Source organism: Electrophorus electricus, chromosome 5, assembly GCF_013358815.1.
Source record: "Electrophorus electricus isolate fEleEle1 chromosome 5, fEleEle1.pri, whole genome shotgun sequence".
NCBI lineage: Eukaryota > Metazoa > Chordata > Actinopteri > Gymnotiformes > Gymnotidae > Electrophorus > Electrophorus electricus.
Genome location: NC_049539.1, coordinates 2260794 through 2277500, shown reverse-complemented (window position 1 = coordinate 2277500; position 16707 = coordinate 2260794). Strand labels below are relative to the sequence as shown.

Sequence of the window (16707 nt, the reverse complement as noted above, 5' to 3'; positions counted from 1 at the left end):
GGTTTTGGGAAGCCCTGCTGTACAGTAGCAACGCCCAGGACCCCAGTTCTATTTCAGGCATCTCTATAAAATGAGGAAGGAGACGTGTAGAGCAGTGAAGGTCTTCCTCTCTTTTTCCTCCATCCCTCTCTCTCTCCCTCTGTCTCCTCTCTGTCCCTTCCTCCCTTTGTCTCTGATGCTCAGTCTGGAGTGCAGGACCATTGGTCAGCAACAGTGGTCAGATATATGAGCACATCTAAACACAATTAATACATAAATAAATAAGGCAATGAATTATGGCCTAGACTGAGAGGTTATAGAGTTCAGTGGTCAGTCTATGCACTTAAGTGGATAAATAGCTCTCTCCTCGACCTCCGTTTCTCTCCATATAAACTACATGCACTCTGCCACCTAAACACTCTTACGCTGACCGTTATCATGCTAATTAGCTAATTAATCTTTTAATGCTCTTCGCTAATAGCCATTTCCTGTGCCTTTTCTGCTTTTTTTTGTGTAATCTATTTTTCTGCACTACATTAACCAAGAGAGATAAAAGCCTCATTTAGCTTGAGAAATTAAATTACGTTAACACTGCCAGCTCAGAACAACATACGCAACACTCATAAGGTGTGAGAAGCTTTGGACGGTCCGTTCGTGGGAAATGCACGTCACTAGGGTGTTCCGCATGCTTCCCTAAGATGAAAGACGAGGAGATCGGAAAGACAGGGATAAATCTTTAGCTGAGACCAATTCCAGAGAAATCCACCTTATACTGTCAAATGCCACAGACACATCTATATCCATATCCATAGACATAGATCAAATATAGCCATATCTATAGCCATAGTTATACTCATAGCCATGGCCACAGACATAGGTCAGCTTCAAAAAGACTGGCTCAGATACCCCAAAATGACACTAAAAGTTGTTTGTGTGTGTGGTAGGACCAACCCTGAAACCCTGATCACTTTGAGGTGTTTAGCATTAGCATTTTGACCAGAATAGCAGCACCAGCCAACATAGTGATGACCCTGTCAGATACCTACACGCACAAACGTTGCTGCACAATTCATTAGCAATCAGAGGCCGTGCAGTTATACAACATCATCAAAAACGTAGAAAGGGAACTTCTTCATCTCCCCGGCTCAGTGTTCCCAGACGTCTGCATGTGCTCTCAGTACAATTCCTTCAACACACATACCCCTCAATGCCTGCAGTAACTGCAGATTCATACCACAGTCTGGATCGTATTCTGCACGCAGCCTCTCAGTTCAAACATGCAGCGTGTTTTCTGACATTCATGTCTCATGTCACATTCGACACACACTATCCATACACACTGTCACACTCATATACGTGCGTGAAAACAAATCAGCCAAATTCAAATTCTAAGTCACAGACAAGTTTTAGTGCACCCATGCACCCCCAACAACCAGAAACTTCTGAGAAGTCTTGTTTTCCATTCTACAGAGGACGCGCAGGCAGCAGGGACCGAGCGTCCGCACAGAGAGCCAGGGCGATGCCGGAGCCTGCACGCAGAGCAGAGGAGGAGAGATGTCTAGCGAACGGCAGGGATCGAGAACAGGCATCACAAATAAACCAGAGAAAAGGGATACGGTGGGACAGCGTGGAATATTTGTGACTTTGCAAATTTGCTGTTGCTGTGAACGTGTGCGTGTGTGTTTGTGTTTATTTGAACACTGACTCATTCATAAATATCTGTAGCCTTTCCTGTGAGCATGTGGTGAGGATTACCTTGCAGTGCATGTGCCCAGTTTGAGTCAGCTAGAAGCGACAGACCCTAGGATCATGTGATGCATATTAATCAAGAGCTCTCTCTCGCACGTGCACTTCCTCTCGCGCGCTCCCTCCTCTCCGGGCGTCACGCTTTTGGCCTCGTTCCCTTTGCGTGAAGTGTGGATCTGCGTCAGCTCTTGCGCTCTGTCACGGTAAGAGCAGATGGATGAACGTGGATGTGTTAGAAAGCACACCATGCCTTCTCGTGGTAACGAAGCTGACCTGTGGCCCGTGCCCTGCGAGACACACAGACAGCCAGAATGGAAAGCACAGGGAGAGAGGAGTGAAACCCTGGTACAAAGCAGCAAACAGAAAAGCACAATGAGAGGACAATACGAGAGGAGAAACAGACGCGCGCGCGCAGAAAGAAGTGTTGGGTCAAGTCATGGAGAAGGACAATTATGAGATTGAGCCGAATTTCAATGAGCCCAGATCACTTCCTTTCTCTGCCCCTCTCTGTGCAACTTATTTGTTTCCAGTGCTCCTCCCCTCTGTATATTTTCCTCCATCACTCTTATATTGTATAATCCATGTTTCCTCTGAAGCCTGGAGTGGTGGTCTATGAAATGTGTGTCAGGCAGGAGTATACACATTCAGACAAACTCTAATCTAAACCAAAGACAATGCTGTAATTCATCTATTCAATTACCAGCACCTGAAACTTCTGAGTAACCATGGGAACTCTACTTTGTCAGTTTGCTGGATTGATATAGCAAACCTTGGGCCACATTAGGCAGAAGCAGTGGTTACCATGGCAATAACTATGCAAAACCCTACAGTAGCTAAGGGTCAAAGGTGAAAAAGATGGAGAATTCTTTCTATTGGGAGCTCTAATCTGTTGCATCTCTATCGAACCTGTCCACGTGCTCTTCTGACCTCGTGACCAAAGAGCACGCTCGGTCGGCAATTTTCGAAGGGAAGCGGAGCGCACGCGGGTCGTGAGGACATGCTGAGCACAAGCGCGGAGCGAACAGTCGGAGGGAACCTCCCATCCGTGGGCTCCGTTCGTCATTAGGCACGCGCGGACGAGTCCGCCCAGCGTCCAACGCACTCCAGCCAGCAGCGCGAGTGCGCCCATCTGCTAAAGAATGACCTGTTCTCCGGATCCCACATCCCAGCTAGTGGAAGCACGCGTGTGGTAGCTGAAACGGTTTGACCCCGATCACAGACGCACCTATGACAGCCAAGCACTCGTGGGGTTTTCAGGTCGCAGACGATGATGAGTGGACACAAAGGAGCCGCAGCGGCGCCGTCAGCCTCTACGGTTCTCTGCCTAAGCTTCTCCAAAACTCAAACACTTCATAACCCGTCCACATCCGATAATATGATCCGATAACATGATCTATTTTTGGAAAGGCTCACCGAACAATGAATCTGCTAAGAGTATTTGATATTTTGCCTGCACTCAAATCTCTAGTCCATCGACGTTTAACTTCTAGTCAGGATCGGTGTTAACACACCCCCGTGCGCGGTGCTTAGACTAACGTCATACCCCACCGTGCGCACTTGATGATGTTAGACTGCAGTATGCGCTGCTGGAATACCATGATTGAAATACCACCTCGACAACAGCTTTGATTTGTGGCTTTTTTTCAAGCTGTGGTTCTTTGTAGGTGTTAATTTAGTCATTTAAAGTGTCCTCTTTATTTTTTTATTTTTGTTTAAATCGATGGCAAATTGTCACGTGGGAGAAAAAGTGTACATTACGGCCCTAGAGGCGGGACACAACTCGGAAACAGATCTACATTTATTCGGCCAAAAAATGTTTAAAGTTTCAGCTACGACGCTGAAAAATACATATCGGCAACATGTATTCCGCTAAATAATGATGCGATTACGGAAGTTGGAAGAGCATCAGTCAAGGGCGAGTACTCCATATAAAGCCCGGCACCCTCCATGTGCTAACCAGAGACAAGCGCGTCGTCAGCGCACACTACGCCCGGACGCGTTGTTGCCCCTGCACGCTATGGCCATGGCATCGGTGAGCATGTCTCCACACGAGCCAACCTTTTAACGGCCTGCAGTCCAGCGTGTTGTGCAGCTTTCACACGCGTGTAGTCTACGTGTGCATGTGCGTAAAGAGAGTGAGCGCGAGCGAGCGAGCGTGCGCATCTCCTCAATAGCTCTCTACCGCACATTCTCTTTACACAGCAACACTGCGCGAGGCGAGGCGTTGACGGTCTTCGTCTCTCGCGAGCGCAGGAAGTTCCGTTCCGTAACGATTAAGCGCCGCATCGCTCACGTGTGCGTGTGAACCCTCGTGAGGACCTGCCTCTCCTCGAGGACACGAGCCCAGAATCCCACAGTCTGCCGCGCGAGAATGACCACAAGTGGCGGAGCTGCACCAATCCGGAGCCGGCGCGCGCTCAGCAACGCCGGTCGGGCACAGAGATGAGAGCGCGAGACGACGACCGTGCTGGATGTTCCCTGTAGCCTGCCATTGGGGAAATAATGCACACCTGCTGGAGCCCATGGAATACACAGCATTATATCTGTGCATTTAAAACTACTCGCACTTTACGGCGAAGGGCGTTTATCACAAGCCCGCACGAAATGAACACGATACACACCGAAGTGGCTCACGGCTGAGAGGAACTTTGGCCCTTTTGGGGGTTTTCGAGACACCGGACGTTGCTCTGAAAATGTTGCACACGAAAAGTAGGCAGTTTCTGTCGCAATGACCGGGTATGCGTTCCCGAGCAGTACGGCGCATTTGTGCGGATAAGCGGGTTTATCGAGTAAAGCATGAAAGTTGAAAGACGTGACTAGTATATCGGTATAGTTTTCTGTCCTCGTGCCCTGGGGACCTGCTGTTTCAGTACAGTGTCTGCCGGTGCATCTGGCGAATCGATCGGTGGTCGCTTAACTGTTTGTCCCAGGGTGCGCATCCCTCACGGGGTGTTACTGTAGGCTGTTTCGCATCCGTGTATGCAGCGATGCGTCTGTCTGTTGCTCTGAGCTTTACAGTCCTTCTTTTTAGCATCGTCTTTGGTTCATAATTACGGGCCGCATGGGTGCAGTAAATGCGCTCGAACAGACATGCAGATGTTACGCGTTTTAATCCAAACTGTCACCGACTCACTTTTTTATTTTATTTATTTATTTATTTATTTATTTATTTTTTACGCGAGACTAAAATAAGTACTGCGTGCAACTGACGAGAAGTCTGACGATTTCTCGCACGGGTCCGGCAACGCGCGCGGATCCCCGCCGCTCCTGATGGTGGAGAGCGCGCGGTGGGAGAGGCTCGCTTCCCGCAGGTCGTTTCTCGCGCGCACGCTGCGGCTGCACGCTAGAATGTTGCGGCAAGTGCTGCACGAGGGGCTGCAGACGTCGTTCCACAAACTGGGCCACTTCGTCGCCAACCATCCGGTGTTCTTCGCCTCCGCGCCCGTGCTACTCTCCGTCCTGCTCGGGGCCAGCTTCAGCCGCTACCGCGTGGAGGAGGACGTGGAGTACCTGTTGGCCCCCAAACACAGCTTGGCGAAGATCGAAGGGAACCTGGTGGACAGCCTCTTCGCCGTGAACAGGTCCAAACACACGCTGTACTCCGACCTCCAGACCCCGGGCAGATACGGCCGTGTCATCGTGACCTCGCGCAGGGGGAACGTGCTGGACGCTACCCACGTTGATCTTGTTTTAAAGGTAAGAAGCAAACTTTGAAGCGCAGAGCGTCGCGTGTCTGTGCACGGGCAGCATGCATGCACTGATGCTTAGGGCTCGAGGAATGCTCCTGGGAATATGGCGATTTAACAGGGTTTGATGTGATCTCATATGGACACACATACTGAGGTATAATAATAAAGCTTAACTCTGCGAGTAAAGGACCGTTCTGTAGATAACATACGTAAGTGTTACACACCCCTTAGTTTTACAGTAACACATCTGAGTCAAGGTCTCATGAGTTCCAGCTTATTTGAATACAAGCACCTCCAGTTATTTAAAGTTGCCTAGCTAGGCTACTGGGAGTAGTTTAGAGCGTTTCTATCAGGGCGGGGGACTCGTGAAACACTCCATCAAAAGCAGTGAGGATGTTATTAATGCCATTTTCCAGTCTGCAGAACTCTGTCCATGCAGGCAATCTGATAATTGCCTTGGACATGATTATGCCAAATGGCCGTATGAAGACGAACTAAAGTGTTAGAGAGAATGCTCAAGGTGATATTGATGGTTTGAGAAATGCACAGCGGTCTGAAGGAGAGCTGTTCCTAGATCAGTTCTGCCACACAGCTGTTGAAGTAGCATTTGTCTGCTCTGTTTCTGTTTTGATGCTTTGGTGGTTACAGTTATCACAGTTGTGTGTGTGTGTGTGTGTGTGTGTGTGTGTGTGTGTGTGTGTGTGTGTGTGTGTGTGTGTGTGTGAGAGAGAGGGAGAGGCTTTTTGACAGCTTATAGAAGCTTTCTTCCTGCCAAGCTGTTTTTATGCACGGTTCCAATCGAAACTGGTGTTCTGTAGCATTTTAGAAAACCTCACCTCATTCCACTAGACCCTTCTGAACACTTCAGACATACGTCCTGTATCTGTGGGGCACATTAACCCTTATGCTCCAAGTCGAAACAATGCATATAAATCCCATAAGCAGTTTCTAAATTAAAAAGCTTTCAGATCAAACCATTTCGGAGTGACCGGGAGGGACCCTTTTTATGGGTGAGCTAGAACCTTCCCATTGAGGGTTAGGGTTCGATTCCATATAGGTTCTGTAAAGAACCATCGAGGGAGAATTCTGCCTGCATCTAAAGAATGATAAACCTCTAAACTGAAAAGAATGCTGTTTTATCCCTGACTGGAAACAACTTCTTATTTTAGAATTCAGGGGCTCTTGTATCTTAAAGTCTGTGATATCTTATTGCCCTTATTTTGCTGATCAGAAAGAGACGCAAGCTTGTGGCCTGCTGCTTATGGCCATGTGCCAGGTTCCTCTCCTTTCAGAAGGCCCGGCTGCAACACCCAGGTAACTGTTGCTAGGAGAGCCCTAAGCAGCCATTCGAGAGGCAAAGAGTTTTCATAATTGCAAAAATGCAATGGGATTAAGATTTTAATCTCATTAAATTCTCATCAGCAGTGTCATCTATGCAGACATATTGAAATTCAATTAAAGTTATTCCTGGTGTACAGTCTGACGCTGTCGGACCAGGGCTCCCGAGCTATGTGGGGCGCTTTGCACGAAGCCCTTGCAATGCTTTGATTTCAGAGCTGGCCCTGTAAAATGTTGGTAGCAAGGGAATGGAACTGCATACTCTCCTATGCTACCTTCTTAAAATTCACACACTGCATCAAAACGCCCCACATCTCTGCGACCAGGAGCCTTGTTTATATTCTTTCTGCAACAAAACACATTGTTTTATCGTAACCTTGAGCACTGTGCTACTGTATCAGGTCACGTCCCGTGATATTAGAGATGCGTCCCCTTCCTCGTCATGGAACATACTTGGAATGCAATGTGTCAGGAAGGCTGGTAGCTCTGCAAAGCACTGGGTGCATGACTGAGACTCCCTCAGTAAACATATTCAGGCTGAAGGGGGAATATTTTGGAACCTGTTTCCTATGTCCTCTGCATGAGGAGCAGGGGGATAGCCAGCTAACAACGTCCGTCCGGCTCGGCGGTTCTGACCGCCAGTGCGCATGCATCACGCTTTAGCTTCTGACCGAGACTTAATTAGGCGGTCGAAGTAGTTAAAGGTGCATTTGGTGAGGTCTGACATTTCTCTCGTCCTGGAGAGCCGTAAGTGCACTCCTGGAAATGACTAAGAGCGGCGTCCTCCGGCAATCTGAGCCCCTCTAATCACTCCTACCCACATGCCAAGGAGATACCGACCTGAGATACAGCACTTGTTCATCTTCTGCTCTCCTTCTCATGCTGTGCTGGGGAAAATAGAGAGGGGATAAGCTCTGATCCCGGAGACCTGCGCGGGAGAAAATGCTTCTCGTACAGGTGCTCGGAAAAACCGTGCTTCTTCATGCCTTTTGCTTCTGCTGCTTCTAGACGAGGCAGTGTGAATGAGTGCTCACCCAGGGTGTCTGATCTGCAGTGCAGCAGAAACCTGCATCTCACAAACAAATGACCAGACACTGTCACTCAGTAGTGGTTGGCACATATATCCTCTCAACATGAAACGCCAGCAGCAGCTAGCGGTAGTGTGTAGTATAATATTGTTTATCTGTGTGTTCCTATGGCTACCATAGAATGAATTTAAACAGGAAGTGAATGTGGCTGCCCACTCCTTGTAGCTGTACCATGCTTTCCTGTTGCTTGGCAACCACTACCCTGCAGGTCTCAACAGTTGCCACCGAATGCTTTCAGAACTTGATGTAATCACATACTCTTAGAACCTCAATGCCTCCAATTTCTCTGTCAGCCCAATAGCGGGGCTTTAATTGCCCTGGTGGACAGCTGGACATGACATGCCTGCAGTGCTTAGCTGGTTATACGCCGTATACATGGCCTGGCCTCGGTGCCCAAAAGGGCCGGTATTATCTGATGGCGAAGGGGACAGTGTATGGACAGACGTAGGCGGCTTCTTCTCTTCTAGCAAATAATCCCCGAGTTGTAACGACATGGTCTTTTATTACCTTCTTGATTGGGGTGCTGCATGCACCACCAAATCAGACACACTTTATTCGGTTTCACGGTAAAACTGTATTGGATTCGGGCGTCGTTGTGGAATGCATGACGATTGGGATTAGCCAAGGTTATAAATTGGTGAATTATTTAAAAGCAAACGGGTTGATAATAATTAAAACAGGTTTATCTTTAAGGCCCAAATGTGTGTTCTTCACTGTGCTACATAATTGCTCCCCCGTGTCTCCCCTGTGTCTCCCCCGTGTCTCCCCTGTGTCTCCCCCTCCCATCAGCTCCACACCAGCATCACCCACATCCAGGTCCCCATGCTGGGCTTCAACTACACCTTCGCGCATCTCTGCCTGATGGACGACAGCAAGAACTGCATCATCGACGACGTCCTGCGGGCCCTGGAGGAGATCCGTGCCGCACGGGCCTCCAACCACACGGCGCCGCCCTTGGGCTATCCCATCACGCGGCTGAAGGACGGGCGGGAGGCCTACATCGGGCACCAGCTGGGTGGGGTGCAGGCGGTCGGGGGCGGCCGAGAGGGCGTCCGGGCCGCCCGCGCCCTCCAGCTGACCTACTACCTGCAGGCGGCCAGCCCGCTCCACGAGGTAGTGGCATCCCGCTGGGAGCTGCTGTTCTGCGGCGAGCTGGACCGGCTGGGGCGGGCGCACCCGGAGCTGGGCCTCTACCCCTTCACCTCGTCCTCGCTGCAGCAGGACTTCCAGAGGACGAGCCGCGTGTCGGAGCGACCGTTGCTCTGCAGTCTGGCGGCGTGCCTGGCCATGGCGGTAATCTGCTGCTCCATGCGGGACTGCGTGCGCACCAAGCCCTGGCTGGGCCTCCTGGCGCTTGTGACCGTCAGCCTGGCCACGCTCACTTCCGCTGGCATCTTCAACCTGGCGGGGGGGAAGTACAACTCCACGTACATCGGCATCCCCTTCGTCATGCTGGGTAAGCTCTGTCCACGACGCTCGAGAGCGCCCCCTGCTGGCAGTGTTCAGTTTCACGTTCTCGTGGCTCATCTGTTCCTCTGATGTCCTGTCTGTGATTGATCCTGCACGGTCTGCTGGACCTGTCATACGTAACCACGGGGAAGATAACGCGAGGGGAAAGTTGGCACACCAACTGCACGGCACGCTTTTAACTCTACATTAAAAATGAAAATCCAGAGATCAAAGAAGAGTCGGGGCCACACAGTGGTCTCCCTAAGGGATTCCATGCTGCTATCTTCTTTGCACAATATCCTGGCTACGCCTACATGTAGAAAACACACACATGCAGGCATGCGTGCACGCGCACACACATTGCATCCATCTCTCTCTCGTTCTCTCTCTCTTTGTGGTGTTGTCTGTCTCTCAGACATGCGGCAGTGAGCAACATGTGTAGGAGAGAGTTCTTTCAGCTGGAGAATAACAGACTGCAGAGCTGCAGAGGGGAGAGAAGTGTGTAAAATAAGGGTTAGATAGAGGGGTGGGGTGAGAACCAGGCAGGTGGAGGAGTTGTTAGCCCAGGGGTGGAGGACTTGGTAGACATGGGATGAAGTAGATTGTAGATTTAGGTGGAGGAGGTGGTTGTGAGTATAGATTGCACAATAGCTTCGTTGACAGCAGACCTGAGATCAGGCTGCTTCACAGAATCACCTTCTCCCCAGTTACGCAAGTCCTGAGCGTGTGTGTCTTTGTAAAAAAAAAAAGAAAAAAAAGAAAAAAAAGGGGGAATTCCAGATATCCGGTATCTCCTCCATCACTGTTCAGCTCCGCCCCTGCTGATCACGTATATCAGCCGCTGGCCTCTGTGGGAGCGCTCAGGTCGGTCGCTGGCCTCTGTGGGAGCGCTCAGGTGTCTTGTGCCACCTGCTCCTGAGTTTGAACCGGCGCTGTATTGTGTGGTGTGGGGTAATTGCTAGTTTGCAGACATTTGTCAGCCTCTCTGGCTGTGGCGCTATTATGGAGATATCAGCATTCAGATGTGGTTATATGTTATTACTTTAATAACAATGATAGAAAGATCAACAGAGGACATATGATGGGCTTTAATTGTTGGGATTAACAGCACATTTCTAAGTATTGGATATGCACTCTCTAATGTCTTTCCAGACTATCAAGTGCTTTCTAATATGTATATAATGAGTGTTGTGGTGTTTGATGTGTAATGTGGATGCATGTGTGTCTTCATTGCAATGTTTTAAAATGGCACTTTAATTTTGGGAGAGGGGGAAATAAATTCTACCAAATTGTGCAGCAGAGAAAGTCTGTCTGTCTGTGTCTGTCTGTCTGTGTCTGTCTGTCTGTGTGTCTGTCTCTGTCTGTCTGTGTGTGTGTGTCTGTCTGTCTGTCTGTGTGTGTGAGACCAGTGAGGCAGGGAAGGAAACAGAGAGGGAGATGTTTTGTGTGCAGTGCGAGAGGATGAAGTTCAGGTACGTGCCTGTCCTCCAGCTTTCTGCTGTGACATCACCGCCCATTAAGCGTCCCCTCCTCCATGTCAGTTTTCTGCGTTTGCGTTCATTTGTTCTGCCCCCACGTTCACCGACATCCCCCTTATGCTCGTGTCTGGAGACCAGCCGTCTCATGGGTCCAGTTCTGTGGGTGGCACCGACCAGCTGCGATCCCTTTAGACCGTCAGTGGCTTTGAAACGCATGGCCGTGCCTGGAGTACTGTTCCCAGGTCAGTGCAAAGGCAGGGGCGAGCAAAGAGGTTGTGACGGGGGCCGAGGGAACCTCCGTCACGCCCCATGACTCACTGATACCGTGGCAACCCTGGAGGTGACTGCCATCTGCTCCGGCTGTGCGCTAAACCCAGGAGAGAAGGAGAAATGGAAGCAGGGGAAGAGGGAGCAGAGCAAAACGGAACAAGCGAAATGTTGAAGCACATGGGCAAACAGGAAACCGTGATGCGTTTTTTTTACATTATGCTTAAACGTTTTTAAAACAATGATGTGCGTTCTCTTTCCCTCTTTCCCCGAGGAGGTCCGCGATGAAGGACACGAGAGCCTCTCCGGCCTGTGGTCGGCCCTCGGGCGACGCTTGTTTCTGTTAATCGATCGAAGCTCAGTGGAGCCGGTGATGCGTTCGCTGTCCACCTGGTGGCTGTTGAGATGGAGCGACTCTGGGTGACTTGCGTGCAGGACGCTGCCATGCGTGCAGGAATGCTCGAACGTCTCACAAGCGTCCGAGAGCAGAGGGAGAACGCCCGAGTCTCACGTGTGCTTTTATCACAGCGCCTCTGCTCCAGAACTGCCGCCTTGTGACACCATCATTGAATTTTTTATGCCCTCATTTTCTCAGCAGGCGTTTCTTTCACCTTATGGCACTACGGACACACGGGACAATCACCTAATCCAATGACTTATATTTGGACTGTTTGCAATGTTTCTGACACAGGATGTAAACAGGTCTTGACACAACCCCTTTCTTTCTCATGCACCATCTTTTTGTCTCCTTCAGGTCACGGCTTGTTCGGCACGTTCGAGATGCTGTCATCATGGCGGCGGACGCGCGAGGACCAGCACGTGAAGGAGCGCGTGGCGTCTGTCTTCTCCGACTGCATGATGCCCTTCACGGCGAGCACGGCCTTGCACCTGGTCACGTTCGGCATCGGCGCCAGCCCCTTCACCAACATCGAGGCCGTGCGCCTCTTCTGCTGTAGCGCCTGCCTCTCTGTGCTCTTCAACTACCTCTACGTCCTCACCTTCTACGGCTCCAACCTGGTCTTCGCCGGATACCTGGAGAACAGCTACCGCCACAGTCTGTTCTGCCGGCGGGTGCCCAAGCCGGAGTTGCTGCAGCAGAAGCCGGCCTGGTACCGCTTCCTGATGTACACGCGGTACGACGAGGACGGGGCGGAGCCCGACGACCTGCAGGCGTACGAGAGCCACCTGCTGGTGGCCTTCATGAAGCGCTACTACTGCGACTGGATCACCAACACCTATGTCAAGCCCTTTGTGGTTCTTTTCTACCTAGTCTATGTGTCCTTCGCGCTGATGGGCTACCTGCAGGTGAGCGAGGGGTCGGACTTCAGCAACGTGGTCGCCACAGAGACCAGCACCATCGCGTACACGCGGGCACAGCAGCGCTACTTCAGCAGCTACAGCCCCGTCATCGGCTTCTATATCTACGAGTCCATCGAGTACTGGAACTCCAGCGTGCAGGAGGACCTGCTGGAGTACACCAAGGGCTTTGAGCGCATCTCCTGGTTCGAGAGTTACCTGAACTACCTGCACGGGCAGAACATCAGTGGCGGCCTGTCGCGGAGCAACTTCACCGAGCACCTGCGCTCGGGCTTCCTGCGCCAGCCGCGCTACCTCCACTTCTCCGACGACATCATCTTCGCCAAGCGGGCCGACGGCGAGGTGGACGTGGTGGCTTCCCGCATGTTCCTGGTCGCCAAGACCACGGAGAACAAGCGCGAGGAGATGTCCGTCCTGCTGGACACGCTGCGCAAGCTTTCGTTGACCTCCAGGGTGAAGTTCATCATCTTCAACCCCTCCTTCGTCTACATGGACCGCTACGCGTCTTCGGTGGGCGCGCCGCTAAAGAACTCCTGCGTGGCCGCCCTGTTCCTGCTCTTCTTCTCGACATTCCTGGCGGCCGACCCGCTCGTGAACGCCTGGCTGACCGTCACCGTGGCCTCGGTGGAGTTCGGCGTAGTGGGCTTCATGACGCTCTGGCAGGTGGAACTGGACTGCGTCTCCGTATTGTGTCTGATCTACGGTGTGAACTACGCGGTGGACTCCAGCGCGCCCTTGGTGTCGGCCTTCACGCTGGGTCGCGAGTCCACGCGCACGCGCTGGGTGAAGGTGTCCCTAGAGCGCCACGGAGTGCCCGCCCTGCAGAGCTACGTGTGCTACAGCGCCGCCCTGCTGCCTCTGGCCACCGTGCCGTCCAACCTCACGCGCACGCTCTTCCGCTGCCTGTTCCTCACAGCACTCGTCACTGCCTTCCACTGCCTGGCAATCCTGCCTGTGCTCCTCACCTTCCTGCCGCCCTCCAAGAGGAAGAGGAGGAACAGGAAGGGGGCGGCTGAGGACCGGGAGGACGTCGAGTGCGTGGAGATGGCGGACAGCACACGCGTGGTCGATCAGATTACGACGGTCTGAGCGAGAGACGCACGCCAAACTGGGTGAACTCTGACCAGTGTGCCCAGCCGGAGTAGGTTCGCGGTGCCCATCAAGAGCCCTGAAGTGTGGGCCCGGAAAGTAGAGACACCCTTGAGCAACCCTAGAAGCCCACAGATGGCCTTGCAGCAGTATGTGTGTGAGTGTGTTCATCCTGGGCTTTGCTGTCATGGTAAAAGAACGTTCTAGATAGGCCTCGTCATCAGAGCAAGGCTGGGTTGTCATGGCGATCGCCCTATAAAGGTAATATGGCACAACTTCCATTCCTTCTGCTGGGGGGGGGGGAGCCACAGCTGGGCCAGGTGCCGTGTTCTCTGCTACAGATAATCGCACAGCGTCTCCACAGCCTGGCCCTATCAGATTAGCAGGCAATTAGGTGGCAATTAGCGGGCAATTGCTCTTAACGAGGTCTCGCTTTCATGTGGCACAGATGCACGTGTCTGTCTGTCTATCTATCTATCTATCTATCTATCTAATATATATCTATATCTATATATATATCTATATATATATATATATATATATATATATATATATATATATATATATATATATATATATATATATATATATATATATATATATATATATAAATAAAATATAATTTGCAGCATTACTGCAAAGACAGGCAACTGGCAACTACCGTGTCATTACAGTGAGCCTATTGCTCATATTTACAGGCATGGGGAATACTTGTACTTAGACTAAAGTAGGCATGCTCATGTCTTTGAATAGCTGTGCCTGTCGACAGTATTGCAGCCTGGACGACGATGTGTCAGTGACGCTGTAATGGTCTTTGGCTGTTTCGTAGTTATAAAGGAGGCACATGCCTGAATGGATGTCGGTAGGTATGGAGGGAACCCCCCCACTTTTCCGCTCCTGCTGACCTCCTCTCCTCCCCTCTCCTCCCCTCTCCTCCTCAGTGGCATTCAAACTAAAGGTTTAAAGGGACGGGTCATAAGAAGAGAACACAAAGTGCGAGAGGAGCAGATGTTACTAAGAGTTGGCAGGTCGAGTCGCAGTGCATCGCTTCCATGGTAACCCCTGGTTTGCTGCTCAGTTTGGCTCTACAGTGCATATATAATTCACATCCCATCCGGGCCTCAGTCAAACCCTAATATGGTCATTGGTTAGCAGTTACACCATGTTGCAGTGCAGGATGGATACAATCCAGATTTTATATAATCCAGATTTTTCCCAGTTCTTGCTTTTCGTTTTTGGGTGCTGAAAACCCCCGTGACAGACGACGCTCCTTATCAGTATGTATGAGTCACCCATTTTGCCCTTCCCTCTGTGTGAGAGACACACAGGAGAGAGAGGTCAGAAAAGAGAGGGATGAGACGGAGGGAGAGACAGAGGGAGGAGCATCTGGCACATCACATCTATTTGTTTCACTTCAGCCCTTCAGTCCTGAGGAGATTCGTGTCAGATCAATCCTGATACAAAATGGAGTCTATGCTGGTCCTTCTGAATGCCGCTGTACGCTGGGACAGCTAAGATTTAGTTTACATCAGCTACATCTTCCCTTTAACACGGCTAAATGGACAGCAGACAGATTTATCACCACTGTGCTAACAAAAGGCTTGCACAGACGCCTGTCTCCATGGTTTGGAGTGAAATAACTGATAAATCCGAACCCTTTAGGTGAAATCGCCGGAGGTCTTGGTGGACCAAACCTCTCCCACGGCACGGCCTGTAGGGGAGACTGATTTTTTTTGGTATTTTTGGTTGAGTGACCAGCGGCGGGGCAGAGGGTGGGGTGTTGGGGTTGGGGCGTGGAGTGGGGCGGGGCCCCCCAGCAGTCTGTAGCTGCGTGCTCTTCTCCCACAATGCTGTTTGCTCCCTTCCTCAGCCAGCTAACATAGCTGCGTTAGCTAGCTGTGTTAGCTAGCTATTAATCAGTCCTTAGTATGTGGGTTAGTGAAGATGCTTTGAGTTACCCTGGCACATTGTCAGCCCTGCTCCAGATCAGAGTGTACCACTACAGTTAGTCGGAGGGGTTGGATGAGACCACAGTGCTCGGGATGTACCACTCCGTTGCTGTGTCACTGTGTGGAATGACCTAAACGTAAGTAACTGTCCTTCTCTGAAGTTATCATACTTGAAAGCTCTTACCCTTTAAGAGATCTTCTACACAATTTTATTTATTTCTTTTTTAATTCTTGTTTTAAAAATTTTCCTTTTAGAAATCCATTTCATGTGTCAATTCTCTGATGTGCTGGATGAGAGAATCTGATGTATCGTCTTCACCTCATTGCAAAATCGCTCCCACTGTCTGTCTGTGAAATCTGTTAATCTCGGCCACTGAATAGCAAACTGATGCACCTCCATAGCATACCTCTATGAAACACACTCAGGCTTGGAACACGCCATTCTGGTCATCGAGATATAAGATGTACAGTGAAGCAGTATAGGCACCACACACCATTTAAAGATGTCAAAATACAGTGGGATTACTGAACAGCGCGCACACACACACGCATGCACAGATCATGCTAAAAACACACTAAATTTCCCTTTCGGAGGGAATTGTTGGTTTTCTATCTGTTTGTATGAATTCCAAATTAATAAAGCAAAAATAGAACGCGTTCTCTTGCATTTAGCCGAGTCATTTTTGTTGTGGCACATACTCAGTTTTGTTTACACACAGGTTCCTTCCTCCGATGAGTCAATATGAGCATTGATTTGGGAGCCAGTATTGCTCCACACTGCCATCTTGTGGTTGTCATTGCTTTCCATCAGACTCCTCCATGTGAACAGATGACGGGCAAATCTTGCCAGACGTTACATGTTCAGGTGCTTCTCCTAAAATGCGCAGGCAGTTGATGATAAAAGCGCATGCGTTCTGACTGAAGGCACATTTGATCTGCTCATAAAGCGTGAGAAGGCATGACACACCAGACTCTGCGCACTGAGGCTGCCTATTACCAAGAGATACTTCCTGTTGAGAACTTCACTAAGCCTACACTTCCATTAGCATGATGAAAGGCTCCATTTCATAAACACTACACTGAAATGCAAAGTGTGTGTGTGTGTGTGTGTGTGTGTGTGAGAGAGAGAGAGAAAATCCAGCTATATGTATACTTATTTCCCAATAATGCTTAGGCTACATCACACTGGGCAATAAGAAATTACACATTTCAGAGCCTTAATACCAAATATGCTTATAATATTCCAAATATGCTTCCCAGTATAACCCTAACCCAACACTAACCATGACCTCACACTAACCTAATGTAACATCAGCCT

The 16707-nt window shown here is 50.2% G+C and overlaps 1 protein-coding gene across 2 annotated transcripts; it reads left to right on the top strand.

The window, feature by feature from the left end:
• The first annotated feature begins 3726 nt into the window (after positions 1-3726).
• Positions 3727-15197, top strand: ptchd1 (patched domain containing 1). Of its 2 annotated transcripts, XR_004775974.1 has the most exons (4): positions 3727-5421; positions 8630-9296; positions 11789-13701; positions 14382-15197. XR_004775974.1 is itself a non-coding variant. In XM_026995555.2 (3 exons), exons 1-3 carry the CDS (start codon positions 4996-4998, stop codon positions 13438-13440), a joined length of 2745 nt encoding a protein of 914 aa, XP_026851356.2. In that variant the 5' UTR covers positions 3727-4995; the 3' UTR covers positions 13441-13905. The 2 variants fall into 2 exon arrangements, 1 of the variants encoding a protein (XP_026851356.2); XM_026995555.2 differs by lacking the exon at positions 14382-15197 and having other exon boundaries at positions 11789-13905.
• The last annotated feature ends 1510 nt before the right edge of the window (positions 15198-16707 follow it).

What these genes read in the sequence shown, in the direction of transcription:
- ptchd1 (XM_026995555.2), top strand. Translation starts at nt 4,996, where the DNA reads ATGGTGGAGAGCGCGCGGTGGGAGAGGCTCGCTTCCCGCAGGTCGTTT. An exon ending in ACGTTGATCTTGTTTTAAAG is followed by an intron (nt 5,422 to 8,629) that starts GTAAGAAGCAAA and finishes CCCTCCCATCAG; the next exon opens with CTCCACACCAGCATCACCCA. An exon ending in CATCCCCTTCGTCATGCTGG is followed by an intron (nt 9,297 to 11,788) that starts GTAAGCTCTGTC and finishes TGTCTCCTTCAG; the next exon opens with GTCACGGCTTGTTCGGCACG.